At 41.5% G+C, this 18,258-nt stretch overlaps 2 protein-coding genes and 1 pseudogene across 3 annotated transcripts in view; all 3 read left to right on the top strand.

Annotated features, from left to right (window-relative positions):
* Positions 1-1,463, top strand: part of LOC121690338 (zinc-binding protein A33-like) — a 698,440-nt gene extending 696,977 nt beyond the window's left edge. Inside the window, exon 6 of the mRNA XM_042070850.1 lies at positions 466-1,463. Within this exon, the coding sequence (XP_041926784.1) occupies positions 466-1,007 (542 nt within the window). The 3' untranslated portion in view covers positions 1,008-1,463. The remainder of the gene's footprint in view (positions 1-465) is intronic.
* Positions 1,464-4,980: 3,517 nt separating this feature from the next.
* LOC121691546 (E3 ubiquitin-protein ligase TRIM17-like) lies at positions 4,981-6,832 on the top strand. 2 transcript variants are annotated; one of them, XM_042071183.1, is made up of 2 exons: positions 4,981-5,601; positions 6,571-6,832. In XM_042071183.1, the coding sequence occupies exons 1-2, from the start codon at positions 5,206-5,208 to the stop codon at positions 6,574-6,576; spliced, it is 402 nt and encodes a 133-aa protein (XP_041927117.1). In that variant the 5' UTR covers positions 4,981-5,205; the 3' UTR covers positions 6,577-6,832. The 2 variants fall into 2 exon arrangements, with proteins under 2 accessions (XP_041927117.1, XP_041927116.1); XM_042071182.1 differs by having other exon boundaries at positions 6,568-6,832.
* A 2,097-nt stretch (positions 6,833-8,929) lies between these two features.
* On the top strand, positions 8,930-18,258 carry LOC121690433 (annotated as a pseudogene).

Genomic DNA, 18,258 nt, shown 5'->3' with positions numbered 1-18,258 from the left:
ATGTGCTCCCAGAGTGTAGCGCTGTAACTGCCTGGCTGCTTTAGTCACGTTTGTTTGTGTTTAGATAAATTCACTTGTTCAAAGCATCGTTAACCAAGCATGGGTAGCCTACTGGATGGTACAGTGTAGGCCCTACTGGCAGAATTGGCAGCTAGTGGCCGTGAGGAGATGATTGCTAAAGACATTTTTTTATGGACTTGAAATCGTGTCCAATTGCCGACTGCACCTTGAAGTCCCTACAGACTTTAACAGACAGATATAGAAATGTATTCACTTACACCCTACACTACATTACCCTACACTAAGTTACCATAATTATGAGCAGGCAAATTAATTCATGTTTTCAGAATTTAGTCTCATCTTTAATAATAGTGACACTGTGTGTGTGTGTGTGTGTGTGTGTGTTGATCATCATCATAATGTCGGGCTGTGTTCAGCTCATGTGTGTGTCCTTTCTCTCTGTAGCTCCTGTGACTCTGGATCCCCTAAGTGCCCACCCAGATCTCCTCCTGTCTGAGGATCTGACTAGTGTGAGATATATGAGTAAGAATATATTTAGGTTTGATAAGTATCACAGTGTGGTGGGCTCTGAGGGCTTCAATACAGGGACTCACTGCTGGGATGTGGAGGTTGGAGATTGCCCAAGGTGGACTGTGGGTGTGATGATGAGTTTTGCCCAAAAATTTGGAGACTATGTCACTTTGAATGGACGCTTGTACATGTGGTATAAGGATGACCATTATGGAGTAGGTCATTCAGGCACCCAAACGCCCTACACTCTCCTTAAAGTGAAGCAGAAACTCCAGAGGATCAGAGTGCAGCTGGACTGTGACAGAGAAGAGCTGTCATTCTATGACCTTGATAATAACATACACCTACACACTCTCTCTAGACTCTGCGCACCTACACACCATTTTTCCAGATACCACGAGAAAGCGTTTCCATACTTTAATCTGGGCTGTGTTAACTCCTCTCTGAGGATCCTACCAGTGAGTCCTCAGCACTGATGGAGCTGATGGTGTCTCTGACTGGACTCTCATAAGGCCAGTAGGTGTGATGATGAGAGGGGAGGTCAGATAGGACAGGAGGTCACATAGGTCAGGAGGTCACATAGGACAGGAGGGGGTCAGGAGGTCAGATAGGGCCAGGTGATGAATATTGTGGATGTGTCTTGTTGAACTGTCTGGAATGAGTGATATGGGCCTTTGTTGTAGTGGTGAACAGGGTTTAGTTATATTAGATTATGAGGGAATAGTAGGTTAGAGTTCTCAACGGGCCTGAAAATTACAACCCGACCCGACCCGGCCCGTGGCTTTTAAAGCCCGGACCCGATGTAACCCAACACATCAACATGAATTATCTGCCCCAACCTGGCCCGTGGCCCGACCTAAAACATACGTTTTGACTGTTAAACCCTGACTTTATTTACGTGAAGATTCAACACATTAGCGTGACAATTTACTTAAAACGGTGATTTTCTCCTCTTCTGGCGTATTGTGACAGGAGAACCATGCCAACTTTGGATGCGGTTATCTTAGCGATACTTTTTGCAATACCCTCGATATACATATAGTTGGAAAGCTTAGTTTATGGCCGTTCATGTGTGGTAAATTTTACCACAGCGACTGGTTTTGCCTTGCAGGGTCACATATTTCATCAGCACCTTGCATTTTGAGCATTGCGCATAACCTTTAGAATTACCATCAGAATCCAGCACCACTCCAAACACTTTCCAGACCTTTGATTTTCCCACTCCTGTAGTAGCGACGGCAGCAAGTTTACTTTTCACCAACTCCATCCTCTTCTCCAGGCCAAAGGCGTGCACGCAGTGGCGTCAGGTCTGCCCCTCACCATGATGCACGTTGCACGCAGCAGCCAGATTCTCTTTACGGTGAACAGCAGCAATGATTAATAAAAAAAAAAATTTCACTGAGCGGAAAAGATTAAGCCCGAGGTCCGACCCGACCCGATTTGCTTATATTTTCGTCCCGAACCCGGCCCGAATCCGCGGGTCCCTTCGGGTTTGTCGGGCCGACCCGACCCGTTGAGAACTCTAGTAGAGGTGTGTTTTGTAAAGAAGTCTAGTGGGGTCTCTCACCCATGTGTGTCCAGTGCTGAGAGTTCTGCTGCTCTAGATTAGGGATGTAATGATTACCGGTATAATGGTAAACCGCGATAAAAATGTTGACGATAATAATTACCGTTTTCATTTCAAATATCATGATTATCACTCTTGATTACCGCGGTGTGGAAACCGTTTAATCCTTCCCAGCTTCATCCGAGCCTGCTTTTGACATACAGTAGGCCTGGTACAATGGAACAAAACTGGTACCCTACTGATTCTGTTGTCTAATTGATGGTTTTAACTACGATTCGGATTAGGCTACACCTGATTTTGAAAGGCGGAACTTTTTCACCGCAAAATGTGCACTGTATCATGTAGCCACTCTGCGTCTTTTTATGTTCGCGTCCACATTAAATCCATTCCACTCACGTTATGAGGAGAATACAGTAGCCTAAAGTTTTATTTTGAACGCTTACTTTGGTCTCACTCATTGCATCCAAATAACAGCAATAGCAAACTCCAAGTCATGGTAGGGTAAGTTAAGCTATAAGCACATAGCCAATTAAACATGAAGAAAAAAGTGAACGGGACACTTTTTGAAACTATTTCAGCTTGTGTAGGCCTATCAGTGCTTTCTGAACATATTGAACACACTTTTAGAAATACCGTGATAATACCGAAAACCGTGATAATTTTGGTCACTATAACTGTGAGGTTAAATTTTCAGACCGTTACATCCCTACTCTAGATCATCTGTAGTTTGGTCACCCATGTGTGTCCAGTGCTGAGAGTCCTACTGCTCTAGATCATCTGTAGTTTGGTCACCCATGTGTGTCCAGTGCTGAGAGTCCTACTGCTCTAGATCATCTGTAGTTTGGTCACCCATGTGTGTCCCGTGCTGAGAGTCCTGCTGCTCTAGATCATCTGTAGTTTGGTCACCCATGTGTGTCCAGTGCTGAGAGTCCTGCTATTCTAGATCATCTGTAGTTTGGTCATCCATGTGTGTCCAGTGCTGAGAGTCCTGCTGCTCTAGATCATCTGTAGTTTGGTCACCCATGTGTGTCCAGTGCTGAGAGTCCTGCTGCTCTAGATCATCTGTAGTTTGTCCCTCAGGTCTGAACAAGGATAACAAGACCCATTAGCTGTGGAACATAGAAACATATTATTAAGTATTAGAAGCCTAGGATTAATGGTTCAGTTTTGTTGGGTTCCAGCACATATTGGAATTAGAGAAAATGAAAAGGCAGATGTATTAGCCAAAAAGGCACTAAAAAATAAAGAAATAGAATGTTCCAATAGGGAAAAATAAAATTAAATCTGAAATAATAAAGAGACGGCAACAGGTATGGGACGCTGAACCTAAGGCTAGACACTATTACAACAATCAGAAAAACATTGGAGGAAAAAGAATGAATATGCAAAATAGAAAAGAAGAAATAGTGTACACAAGATTAAGAATGGGACATACAGGATTTAATTCAACACCTAAACTAGTAGGAAAAAGTGATGGTTTATGTACAGAGTGTCAAACACAGGAAGATGTGGATCATGTTTTATTTAGATTTAGAATGTACAGAGAGCAGAAACAAATATGGCAAGAATTAGATGATCATATTGATGATATTCTTGGGGAACAAGGAATGCAAAGAGACAGAATTATTTACCTTCCTGAAAGACACCGAGTTAATGAAAAGAATAACATTTTTGTCTATTTGTTAGTTTCTGTTTTGTTATTATTTATTATCTCTAGATTTATTTTACATCTTTCTGATTGAGTAGCCACTCCTGAACAGTAGGTGGTGGTATACAACAATTAAATGATGTAATCTGCCAATAAACGAAAGAAGAAGAAGAAGAGTGTGTTTGCAGGTCAGTTTTGTACTTCTACCGAACATTGCTATTGAACTTTTGTTTTATTTTGGTCAGAAGTGATTTAAAACCACATAACTTTCAGTGTCCCGCCGGCGGGACGGTTACCCCCTCCCCCACCTCCCCCCAACATTCTAAATCAATTGTATGCACCATATTGCTATGTAGCACAGTCATGTTATACACCATTTCAAAGCTTTGACTCTTGGGAATCCAAAAATGACAACTTTTTTCATGTACAATCTGTATAGTGCTTTATATTCTCAGATTAATCTTATTATGTCTCAATTAAATTTGATCCAAAATGCCCCCCCCCCCCCCTTCCGCTTTTGGTACCCTGACTTCTGGCTGCAGTGTAGCTGCAGCACAATAAGTAGATGCAACATATTGGGTACTGAAATATTCACAAGAATCCATAGAAATTGAATCTTCATGTTGTGTTATCCAATATTAATTGTACAGATGTATAGTCTATCTTATACACACTCATTGAACCAACAAAGTAAATGCAAAAATAGAGACATTTTTGTAATCATTACATATTTAGTGTAGTCATTCCATATCAGAACCCCTGAAGTATAATCCAAATACAAGCATGAAACCTCAAAGTGTTACCTTTCATTTGAGACCAGGATTATCCTTCTACACAAAGGGGTTCATGTGCAGTAAGCATTTGATTGTCAGTATGCATTTTGGATAACAAAAAGTCCTATGGGGAGTATCCATAGGCATTTTACAAAACGCATGGGCATACCTTGGCAAATAATAGTCTAAAGCACTCATATTTTCATTCTATATTGATCTACTTTTGCACACAACTTCACAAGACCTGGTGCTAGGGCTCAGTTGTGTTTCTAAGGGATATCAAGAGACCTAGAGGGCTAAAATGTGGTCAGTTCAGAGATGCTTGTAATCCGGCAGAAAGAAAAAAATATATTTTAGCCTCTGTAACTCTTAGTGAGTACATCACACATTTATTTTGACTGTTTCTTACGAAAACTAGAGGTTCTCAGCTTTCTATAGAGGTCCAACATTTGATGGTAGGCCCCAGAAAAGGTGGGAACAATGCCCTTGTAAATAGGCACAGTGCAATTTCAGGCAAAAACTTGAAATTCTTTTTGAGAGTTATGCTGTTTTAAGAACTTGGCCTAAAGTCTTACATTCTACAAAATCATCACGGATGGATTCTACTAAATGAAAAGGCAAATCTAGGCACTTGTTAAAGTGAAAGTAGAAACATTTGACCACACCACAGATTTGTACAGGAGGAAATGGCTTCAAAATTAGAGGAGGATCTCTCCTGTCCTGTGTGCTGTGATGTCTTCAAGGATCCTGTTTTCCTGTCCTGCAGTCACAGCATTTGTAAAGCCTGTCTGCAGCAGTTCTGGGAGAGCAAAGGATCCAGAGAATGTCCTGTCTGCAGGATGAAGTCATCAAAGGATTTCCCCCTCCCAAATCTGGTTTTAATGAACCTGTGTGAGACTTTCTTACAAGAGAGAAGTAAGAGAGCTTCAGCAGGGTCTGAGGTGTTCTGCAGTCTACACAGTGAGAAACTCAAGCTCTTCTGTCTGGACGATAAACAGCCTGTGTGTGTGGTGTGTCAGGCTTCAAAGAAACACACCAACCACAAGTTCCAACCTGTAGATGAGGCAGCAGCTGACCTTAAGGTGGGTGATATTCACAATGCATAATAATGATGTCATGCTAAATAACTCAAAACTAGAGTTAACTACAAACCAAGTTCTTGTCCCAGAAAGTAACTGTAATGTTGATCTCACACCAGTAGATGGTACTGTTTTCTGTCTAGATTGTTACTGAGCTTAAATACAAATTCTATATTCCACTTCAACCTCCTAACATTTGACAGACATAATGAAAATATAAAAAGATAATTGCTATTTTTCTGATTTGTACTTATTTTTCTGATGTATACTAATGACATAGGTGAGTAATGCAACTACTTGTAACGCACATGAGTATAAAACTATTTTTTAAAGGATTGACCATTTTCCATATCCATATACCACAAATCGGCACCACATCTGCAGGGAGAGAACACCTCTAGGAAGATACTGAGGTGCTAGCTGCCTCGGATAAAAAATAAAGGCTACCCCAGGGTCTAGTGGGCATGTAATAGGCTACCCCAAGGTCTAATGGGCATGTAGTAGGCTACCCCAGGGTCTAGTGGGCATGCAATAGGCTACCCCAGGGTCTAGTGGGCGTGTAGTAGGCTACCCCAGGGTCTAATGGGCATGTAGTAGGCTACCCCAGGGTCTAATGGGCATGTAACAGGGCGGCTACATGTTTGGAGTTTAGATACCTCAGTGAAAGGGGTGAATGAGTGAAATGATGCACCCTTAGCATGGAGAGGTAGGTTGTGAGTGCTTGGTTCAGAGAACTGACTGCTGATGGCTGATACCTTGTCAGTGAAGAAGGAAGTGAATATGTCAGCTATGAGGTTGGTACTTTGTGGATGATTTAGTAGAGTTTTGAAGGTGGAAAATAGTTTTTTCTGTGAATCTTATCATTGTAAAAAGCCTTCTTTGCAGCAGTGATGCTGGATGAGAAGGACAGTAATGACCGGTATCTTGAAAGATCGGTAGGTGTGTTAGTTTTGTGTCTTTTCTTCTCAGCAGCTCTGAGGCCAGTGCACAGACTTCAGAGGGTATCGTCCAACCAGGCGTGTGCAGGGTGAGCAGGGTGTCCAGCCATCAACAGAATCGCCCGATTGTCCAGCAGGACGGTAAATTACAACCACAAATTTTGACCGGAGCTGTTACAGTGATGGCATGATATTCAAAGGAGTCCTATTTGTGTGATGCTAACAGTGTAGTGTATTTCCATTGGTTGGAAATGTGCAGTTTATTTAAAGCAACACCAAAGAGTTTTTTATACCTTAAAATAATGTTTCCAAAATCGTTTCAGTCGTTCATCAACTTGTAACAGGGTGAACGGCACTTCTGCATTTGCTTCGCGGCCCTCTATCGGCTATAACCGCACTATGTAAGTTTGCCAGATCAGGTAGCGGATCTGTAGTTCAATGGAATGAGACATAAGAAACTACAAATATGACTTGCATCTGATGTCGCAATACATCGTAGGCTACTTTTTTTTATATATCGTGCAACATATTCTACCTTGTGTGTGGACATCGTTATTTGCAAAGCCGGTGCTGGATAAACAAATAGCATGCGTGCGACAGAGGAAAAGTTCTTTGGTGTTGCTTTAATGTGTCCATTGTGAGATGGGGAAATGGAGAGAGAAGGGTGTAGGTGGAGTGAGGGCTAGATAGTGCGAGTAGCCTGGACAAACCATATACCTACAGGCAATTCTTATGATGATTAGCCCACTGAACCTGCTTCACCTAATTAAAAAAGTGCTGTTGCCGTATTGACTATTTTGAATTTTCCGGCATAACTTAAAAATACCAAATGGAAAGTAACTTTAACTTGAGTACATTGTAAGTAATTGTACTTTTACTTGAGTGTAGATTTTCAGTACTCTACCACCACTGACTGATGGCCACACATGATCACTCACACACTCACTCTCACTCACTCTCACTCACTCACTCACTCACACACTCACTCACACACTCACACACTCACTCACACACTCACTCACACTCACACACTCACTCACACACTCATTCACTCACACACTCACTCACACTCACTCACACTCACTCTCACTCACTCTCACTCACTCACACACTCACTCATACACTCACTCACTCACTCAAACACTCACTCACTCATTCACCCACTCACACACTCACTCACATACTCACACACTCACTCACACACTCACACACTCACTCACACTCACTCACTCATACACTCACTCACTCACTCACTCAAACACTCACTCACTCATTCACCCACTCACTCACTCACACTCACACACACTCACTCACACACTCACTCACTCACACTCTCTCTGTCTCTCTCTTTCTCATGTAATCACACACAACACACACACACATACAAACTCACAGCTGCACTGTAACTAATTTCAGTGTGATAATAATGCTTTAACTCAGGGGTGTTAAACATATAAGGCCCGGGGGCTAGATCAGGCCCGCCAGCAGGTTTCATAGCCAGATGTTTTAGGTAGGGAGGGAAAATTAGGAATAAAAAAGATATTCACATCCAGTTGTCTTTAACAATGAGCAATATCTCTATGATATGGTAAATTCATTAAACCTGTAGCAGTACAAACCATCCTCAGGAAGGAAGAAGTGTAAAACCTAACATGGAAGTAGTAGGGCATTTCAAGAGAGAAAGAGCAGTATATGACAGCAGCACATTATTGTGTACTTGTTTGCTCATAAGTGATATCATCAAATAACACTCTGATACCCATGCAGAAAAATGATAATGACAATGACAATGACGGGCCTCCACGAGGTCTCATGCCAACAAATCCGGCCCACTGCCTAATACAGTGGTCCCCAAACGTTTTCTTCCGAGGGCCAGCTCACTATGCCTGGCTCTAAGAGAGGGCCAGAGATTCGGAGTATATAAGTAAACATAAATAGCTTAGTGCTGTGAACAACAGCAGTCTACCTTAGTTGAATATTCCATTACATTTAATCATAGGCTACTGCAATTTAATACCATTATTAGCTGTGTTTATATTGCCATCATGCCATATCAGTGTAAAATGTAGCTCAAATGAATTAATACTAATAAAAAGACTTCAACATTCCCAAAAGTATTAGCAGGGAGTCCCAATAGTGTATTTTATCCAAAATGTGTGAACTCTGAATTTGCATACACAGCTCAAGTTGTGAACAAGCAATATCCTACAAATAATTTGAAGTTCTCAAACTATGAGAGTTTTATGAAATGCAGGCAAAAACATCTGAAATGACCACTTTCACTCACTTGATGAGAACTTGTGAATTTGTATGAACATCGCAGAAAGTCCCAGAAATATGACTTGACTTAGTTAGTTATTAAAAATTAGTTTGACAATGTCGTACTCCCATGCGGGCCAGATGCTATATACCGCGGACATGTTTTGGGGGGCCACCCAAAATGAGGTGGCGGCCGTAGTTTGGGGACCACTGAAATTGATGATACAAGATCAGGGGCAATTTCTCATATGGGCAGTATGGGCAGATGGCCAGGGCGGCATCTTCTCATATGGGCAGGTGGGCAGGGCATCATCTTGCTGAGGGTGGCACAAGCACTCACCAAAAATAAATAAATATATATTTATCTTTAATTTGCATTAATCGGTATTCTATCACTCCTTCAATCGTGTTAGATTAGATTAGATTTTAGATTACAAGGAGGTTTATTTTTCACATATATAGCAATACTAATGTAAAGTGTGTAGTGAAATTTCGTTTGGTGTTCAGCTTTTTCTGTGCAAGTGAAGAAAGAAAGATCAAGAAATATTTTTAATAAATAGCAAGAGAGAATAAAAAGTGCAGTGTGTACAGTCCATGTGCAAGTGTGTAAAAAGTAGCTTATATAGTCTTGTTCAGGATAAGGATTGCTTGAGGATAGAAGCTCCTCCTCAGTCTCTCTGTTCTGGTCTTGTAGCAGCAGAGACGTTTGCCTGACCTCAGTCTTTTGAAAAGTCCATGATCAGGATGTGAGGAGTCCTTTACAATACTCTGGGCCCTGGTACATAGTCTTTTCTTGTAGGTCTCCTGCAGGGTAGGGAGAGGTGCTCTGATGGTGCGTTCGGCAGATCGCACCACTCTCTGTAAGGCACTGCAGTTACGGGCTGTACAGTTCCCATACCAAGTGATGATGCTACTGTCAGGACACTCTCCACAGCTGAGGAGTAAAAGGCCTTCAAGATGGGTGCTGATACTTTGAACTTCCTCAGCTGACATAGGAAGTACAGTCTTTGCCTTGATTTCCTCAGTGTGTGCTGGGTGTTAACAGTCCATGTTAGATCGTCAGTAAGGTGTACTCCCAGATATTTAAAGCTTGTTACTCTCTCCACTGGCAGCCCACTGATCTTTGGTGGAGTGTCATCTCTGCTCTGCTTCTTTGTTTTGCTGACATTCAAAGCGAGGTTGTTGGACTGGCACCACTGGGCTACCTCATCCACCTGGTTCAGATAGGCCTGTTCATTGTTGTTGCTGATCAGGCCCACCACCACTGTGTCATCTGCAAATTTAATGATTGAGGTGTGACTGCTGCTGGCTCTGCAGTCATGGGTGTAGATGTGATACAGCAGAGGACTCAAAACATAGCCCAGCCCTGGGGGGCGCCTGTGCTGATGGTTAAGGTGTCAGATGTCAGACCACCCATCCTGACCACCTGTGATCGGTCAGTGAGGAAGCTGTGAACCCATTTACAAATGGTGTTGTTTAATCCAAGAGTCTTCATCTTTGTAACCAGAGTGTGGGGGACTATGGTATTGAATGCTGAACTATAGTCAATAAACAGCATTCTCACATACTTCCCCTTTCCTCCCTTGGAGATGGCATCGTCTCTGTTTGTTCTATAGGCAAACTGGAAGGGGTCGAAGGAACTTGGTAAAGATGAAATTCTTCACAAGCTTTTCAAAGCACTTCATCACTGTTGATGTCAGTGCCACTGGGCGGTAGTCATTTAGGCATGATAGGCTTTTGTTTTTTGGCACAGGTACAATAGTGGACTTCTTAAAGCATGATGGAATGGTAGCTTGAGCCAATGACGTGTTGAAATGTTTAGATTAGATTCAACTTTATGATTGTGCAAAGTACAAGTACAAAGACAACGAAATGCAGTTTGTGTCTAACCAGAAGTGCAAAAAAGCAGAAAAATGAAATGTGATATACAAAGTATAAACAGCCGGTGCATAGACAGGCCAAGATATAGTGCAGTGTAAACAGAAGTATACAGTTGGTTTACAGAAGGTGGCTTACAAATTAAATGTAAAATATGTGCAATGTATTAGCAGTAACCTTAGAGCAGAATAAATAGTTATGTAGTATGAAAATTAACCGTATAGACAGATATGTGGTATGACTGCTGGTAGTGTTCTTTTTAATGGACACAATGGCATGCTGCCCTTTGTCTCCACCCACTCCCGTCACCCTGGGCCTGTGAAGACAGACGTGGTTATATTTTAACTCTAACTCAGCCAGTCTGGCCAAGATTTCTGCCACGTCTCCAAAGGTTCATTTATGGAGGATGTTAGATTGGACAATCACATTCCTATTTTAGCCAATCAGCCCTCTGACTCTTGTTCTCTGAATGAGGAAGGTAGTGACAGACTGATAGACTCGATAGCAACTGGTAGGTAGCAGCTGTGAGTCTTTTGGCCAGAAGGAATTGAGGAGCTATATGGAAAGTCTTGCTTTATTTTAAGTGGGAGTGAAACAGCCAGAGGAATTTCACTGGAGAAAAAATGGCTTCAAAACTAGAAAGTGATTTCTCCTGTCCTGTGTGCTGTGACATCTTCAATGACCCCGTTGTCCTCTCCTGTAGCCACAGTATTTGTAAAGTATGTCTGCAGAAGTTCTGGAAGACCAAAGGATCCAGAGAATGTCCACTTTGCAGGAGGAAATCATCAAATCAGTTTCCTCTCCCAAATCTGGTCTTAAAGAACTTGTGTGAGACCTTCTTACAGGAGAGAAGTCAGAGAGCTTCAGCAGGGTCTGAGGTGCTCTGCAGTCTGCACAGTGAGAGACTCAAACTCTTCTGTCTGGAGGATAAACAGCCTGTGTGTCTGGTGTGTCGAGATTCAAGAAAACACACCAACCACAAGTTCCAGCCTATAGATGAAGTCACATCTGACCTTAAGGTGAGGAAAGTTTACAATACAAAGGTTTACGATAATATTATACTAAAAGACAGAACAAAAAAAAAAAGCATACACCTTGGCATTTCCTGTCCTCAACATTGGATTATGATTAGTCATTAGGGTTGGGCACCGAAACACGGTTCTAATATGGCACCGGTGCCGACGCAAACGGTAGTAACTGCATCGAATAACAACGTGGATTTCGGTGCCTCATTTCGGTGCTTAAATCGCGTTTTTTTTTATTTTTTTATACGAGGCATCACTGCATGTCATGCGCCATCTCTACCGTCTTGCTCTGATAGCAACACATCCAGATACTGTTAGCTAACATAAACACTGGATGTATAAACCAGAGGGGTGCACCACATAGGCGAGTGGACAGTGTTTGACAGCTTGCGTGAGCCCAAGTAGCTTATTTAAAGATATAACAAGCTCCTGTCAAAATCTAGCATTGGGCCTAACTACACACAAGCAAAAGGCTATGAAACAACATCAACAGTATACTACACAATATCCTTGCTAATGCGCTAACTGGCATTTATTTGAAATGTTATCAGCAAATTAAGGTGAAAACTTTATTTCACAGTGTGTTCTAAACAACACAATGGCATGATATTAATCTTTCATGTGCATGAGGCCCATATAGCATCACAATGAATATGAACATCATGTTAAAAGTTAGCTGGCAAAAACATAAATAGGTTACATACCTGATGTCACTGAGCTGTCAAAGAGGCTAGGAACCATCACCGTACGTTATTGCTAATTAAACTCAGCTGACTGGTGTTAGCGCATAGCCATATTTGCTGTTAAAATGGCTACTACTAGCGCTGGGAATCTAAACACTTTAACACTACATAATGTAGCCTGATATGTTCAAAACTATTGCGTGTTATGGGAGAAGACATGAAATTTCTTGAAGCATTTGGGAACACACTGAATTAACTGGAAAGTAGAGTCCCTGTTAGATTAGCTTGCTTGCAAATGGCGTTGTCCATGACCTGGCAGTTCTATGGCAAGCGGTTTTAACATACCTTATGGCAAACCACCTACACTGGGTAAACCATAGACTATATATTCACCCCTTGCAAGTGACGTCACGTTTTGTTCGCGCCACAGCAAAATAGCCTAGTGGACGGCAAGAACACGAATCAAATCAATGGGTTGTAATGGGACATATAGCACAGCTAGGAGATTATAGTGAGATTTAACCGTAGTAATGCCCTTCCACGACTGTTGGCTTATTGTTTGGAATACAACAACATCCCATGTTCTTGCATAGATATATTTTGGTTTGTTTTCTTTGTGTTTCGGGAGTATTTCAACCACAATTGCATGCTTATCTCCTCAGTGTATGAAGCACAGCAGCGGTTGCTATAGCAACCATAGACTCTGAACAGGACGGTAGATAGCACTTAGGCAAAGTCTTTGGCAAGATCTGAATGTAAACAGATAATGCTGTTCAAGTTTTTTTTAAATTTCCTATTTCTTTCAATTCTTTAACTTAAGACATGTAAGAAGTAAGTTTATTCGCTGGGCAACGTACAAACTGACGAGTTAGCCCTAGCACTATGAGCTACGATAAACGTTAGCTAGAATAGCTAGCTTCTAAGTGTGGCAGCTAGTTATTATTTCATGTTCTGATATGACATTCTTAACGTTTTGACTATGTTACAACTGATAAAAGCAAGACAAATAAAGTAACCAAATCGCTTTGCAATATTTTAGTCCAGAAATACTTATGGGTGTTCATTTACCATAATGTTAATTACAGTAGCCTAACGTAACATTATCTCCCCTTGCTGTTACCACCAGTTTTAATAACTTTACATTTGCGATCATGACCCATTTCATCTAACAACACCACTGGCATCTTCTTTGACTATCAGACCCCAAACAGCAATACATTGAACTACAAAGATGTTATAGTAATGGTGTTCAGTTCATCATAATCTGTATGACATAATGTAATTTGCCGTCCGTCTCCCATCTTTTTGCTGTCCAGCATGGAGCCGTCACGTGACTTAAGTCACGTGTCTGCAAGGGGTGAATACAGTCTATGGGGTAAACTTGAAAGCAGAGCTTACCATTGTGTGTGCATCCATGGCAAGCTGTTTTAACATTTAAATGTATTATGCATAGGAGCAATGAGATATTGATAGTAAATTGAATATAACAGTTCAATTTCATGTTCAAATTTGTCTTATCAATAAAAAAAGCAATTCATGCTTTAGACCATTTTAATTTAAAAACAAAGTACCGGTTCAGGCACCGTTTCGGCACCGGCACCGTTTTAAAAGTATTGATTTAGCACCGGTATCGGATAAAACCCAAACGATACCCAACCCTATTAGTCATTGACTGAATTTGGCAAAGGGACACAATGAAAATCATTAACTGATATTATTGGGTTGATCTTCCGTTGCTCGTTGTAATGGATCTGAATCAAATGTTTCATTAAATAAAACTGTTTAATCAGAACTGAATGGCTGAAGCATAAATAGTTATGCACCCGAACTCACAAACCAAGACTAATAATCACATTCTTTTTAATTCCAGGAGGAAGTGAATAGGAGACTAGGCCCTTTACAGAAGAAGTTGAAGGTCTTTGAAAAGTCAAAACTCAGCTTTATCCAATCCATAGAATACATCAAGGTGAAAGCTAAAATTCATATCAGATTTTGCTAATATTACACATCAATTTACACTTCACACATGTTTTTTCTGTTGTTGTATTATAATCTCAAGAAAAACATAGAGAAGTAGATTTTCTAATTAATTAATTATTAACAAGAAACCTTTATGATATTCAGACTCAGGCCTTAAACACAGAGAGGCAGATCAAGGAGGAGTTTAAGAAGCTTCATCAGTTTCTACAAGATGAAGAGTCATCCAGGATAGCTGCACTGAGGAAGGAAAAGAAACAAGCGAGACAAATGATGAAGGAGAAGATTGAGAAGATGAGCAGAGAGATCTCATCTCTTTCAAACACAATCAGAGTCATAGCAGAGGAGATGAGAGCTGATGATGTCACATTTCTACAGGTAATATGATGTTTGTCTCTTTTGATTATACAGAAGATCTTGGAGCAATTTCGTAAATGGCAGGGACAGACAGACAGATATACTGTATACAAACTTTGATCCCGTAAACTGCAGTGTGGCCTTGGGAGTGTCATGCAGTTGAGAGGTAGCCTGTTGTGATATCGTGAAATATCTTATCAGATTATATTATGACTATTAGTTAATATTATTTAATCTATTTGTTTGATATTTTCCAGAACTACAAGAGCACGGTAGAAAGGTGAGTGATCTGCCTCCTGTCTCTCTCTCTTCTCTGTAGTTCTGAACCCAAACCCTCAGCAGCACTGACTCCTGAATGTTATTCCAGAGCCCAGTGCACACTGCAGGATCCAGAGCTGGTTTCAGGAGCTCTGATCAATGTGGCAAAGCACCTGGGCAATATAAACGTCAAAGTGTGGAAGAAAATGAAAGAGATTGCTAAGCACAGTAAGTACGAATTTCTCTCTCTCTCCCTCTCTCTCTCTCTCTCTCTCTCTCTCTCTCTCTCTGAGCGTCAGCTGCTAGTATTTAAAAAATATCACAGCTTGTCAAAACAAGATTTCAGAGTTGGGAAAAGTGCACTGAATATCTTTTTGTTTTATCCATACTGAGAGCAACATTCTGTAGAGATGCAGTTGAGCCATTGATTAACCCCTAAAACTAATCTTACATCTTATCTTAATTGCATGCCAGTGCCTGACTGTTGCGTGGCATTGAGTGCTCTCTGTACACACCGAATCTGTTACACATGCTGCTCTTGCGTCATATTTCTTGTCCAAAAGACCGGTACAGTAGGCACGGCTGAAGTGCCCTTGAGCAAGGTATCCAACCCCTCACTGCTCCCCGAGTGCCGCTGTTGTTGCAGGCAGCTCACTGCACTGGGATTAGTGCGTGCTTCACCTCACTGTGTGTTCACTGTGTGTGCTGAGTGTGTTTCACTAATTCACGGATTGGGATAAATGCAGAGACCAAATTTCCCTCACGGGATCAAAAGAGTATATATACGTATATATATACTTACTTATACTTAAAATAGCAAAACAACGTGAGCAACAGAAAGCACTCTGTTGCGCCCTGTGTCCAGTTAGGACAATCCAATTGTAATCAAACTGATTTGGTCACTAATGCTCGCATCGCATGCATTTAGGACACGATGGTGGCCTATTTATATGTTTTCTTTTTTTCATGAAAGATTCCATTCATGGCCTTAAAATGGCTTGTATGCATCTCTATTCCCTCAGATGTGGGGACCTAATTTCCTCCGCCCCCAATGCATCTCTATTCCCTCAGATGTGGGGACCTAATTTCCTCCGCCCCCAATGCATCTCTATTCCCTCAGATGTGGGGACCTAATTTCCTCCGCCCCCAATGCATCTCTATTCCCTCAGATGTGGGGACCTAATTTCCGCCCCCAATGTCACGAGGTCCGTTCGTGCGCCGCTCTCGGGTGCAACTAGCATGCTAGTTCAGTTCACCTCTGTTACACTCACCTCCCTAAATCCTCACTCCCATCCTGGTCACGGCACCAATGTCACAAGGTCGGTTCGTTCGCCACTCTCGGGCATCGAACCCGCCACCTCAACACACACCGGCATGGGAGTCAAACGCTCTAACCACTGAGCCGAAAAGCCCAGGCTCCCAACTCAGCGGTTAGAAGCGTTCTAAACGTTAGAGGTGTGAGGATTTACACGTGCAATTAGCATGCTAGCTCAGTTCGCCTCCGTTACACCAACACTGAGTAGTGAGACCAAAAGCACACTGATCTGAGTGTTCTAATTAACAAATAATAAGAAAAGTAAAGTATTATATATATATATATATAAAAACTATCCAAAAAAGGATTTAACAGGGTGTGATTGAAAAAAAAGGAAAGATCTTTGAAAAACTATGAATAGCTGAATGACTGAAATTCTTGTGATGCCAGCGATGAAGGGGTAGGTTGTACAAAAATTGCAACTGCAACAATGATTCGTTATTCTGAAATATCAACTATTTGCATTGTCCATCTAAACCAAAAATACTTCACAAAAAGTTTTGAATTATCATCTAAAACTAGACACTGTGTGTTGACGACTACCAAACTTCTCCTTTAAAAACAAATGGACGCGTCAGAAAAGTAAAAAGTTGATTTTTGCTTGACCACCAATGACCACCATGGTCAGGTCAGAAAGTCAGGATGTGTTCAGGTGTGTGTTTCTTTCTACAGCTCCTGTGACTCTGAATCCCAGCAGTGCGCACCCAGATCTAATCCTGTCTGAGGATCTGACCAGTGTAACATACAGTCAAAATAACCCACAACGGTTCGATAATTATTGGGCTGTTCTAGGCTGTGAGGGCTTTAACTCTGGGACTCACTGCTGGGATGTGGAGGTTGGAGACAATGCACGCTGGGTCGTGGGTGTGATGGCAGAGTCTACCCAGAGAAAAGGAGACTGTTACTCCAACAGTGGACTGTGGATTGTATGGAATACTGATGGTCAATATGGAGCACGTTCTACACCACGGCCCTCCTCTCTCCTCACAGTGAAGCAGAAACTCCAGAGGATCAGAGTGCAGCTGGACTGGGACAGAGGAGAGCTGTCATTCTCTGACCCTGATAATAACACACACCTACACACCTTCACACACACTTTCACTGAGAGAGTGTTTCCATATTTTGCTAATCGCTGTGAATTCTCTCCTCTGAGGATCTTACCAGAAAAGGTTTAAATAACAGTGGAATAATACTGCCATGGATCATGTGCCTTGGAACAACAGCTGTACACATGGCAGGGCTGAAAAGGGGGATTGTCATTAAGTGTCTGTGGATTGTTATGTGTCTAGAGTGTTATTCCCTGATTTTGTTTTCTCTATATCAAAAAACGTTCATACCCCTTTCTTCAATTTGTATTTTCTCTAACTGTCATCACAAATGTCAATGTCATAATCATATTAATTTATTTGTCACTTGCATGGGTGTGTAAGTACAAATGCAGTGAACATGGGTGCAGCCATTCCCCACTGTGCAAAGGAAAGATATTACATGTGAGTATGAGAGTGGAAAGAAGAGCATTAAAGGCACAGTCAGGGATTTTATGCGATTTCAAGCCCATAACATTTTTTGTCACAATCAGCAATCATCTCCTCACGACAGCTAGCTGTCCATTCCGTGATTACACTGCAAAAAATAAACAGCCTCTGTAGGCGGCCCAGGCTCAGAAAACTGGAAACAAACAAAGTGGGGGCAGCCTGTCCCTCAAAGAAAAACAAAACCCTGCATGGAATTTCTCTGGGAATACTGAAGGTAGGGGTGAGGTGTGTTTGGTTTGGTCCTTGTTTAAAATATAATGTACTTTTTTGCACAAAAGCGTCTGCAAATGAATGTAATGTTGCAGTTTGTGTGTCATCCTTTTCTCAACTGAAGGTAGGGGTGAGGTTGGCCTACCTCTCTAGTGTGTTTCTTTTGGTTCTTGGTTAAAATATAATGTACGTTTTTTTTTTTGCACAAAAGTGTTTGCTAATAAA

The sequence above is a fragment of the Alosa sapidissima genome, chromosome 2 (assembly GCF_018492685.1).
Source record: "Alosa sapidissima isolate fAloSap1 chromosome 2, fAloSap1.pri, whole genome shotgun sequence".
Lineage (NCBI taxonomy): Eukaryota > Metazoa > Chordata > Actinopteri > Clupeiformes > Clupeidae > Alosa > Alosa sapidissima.
The sequence above is the reverse complement of the archived record's forward strand: the minus strand, read 5'-3'. Positions and strand labels throughout refer to the sequence as shown.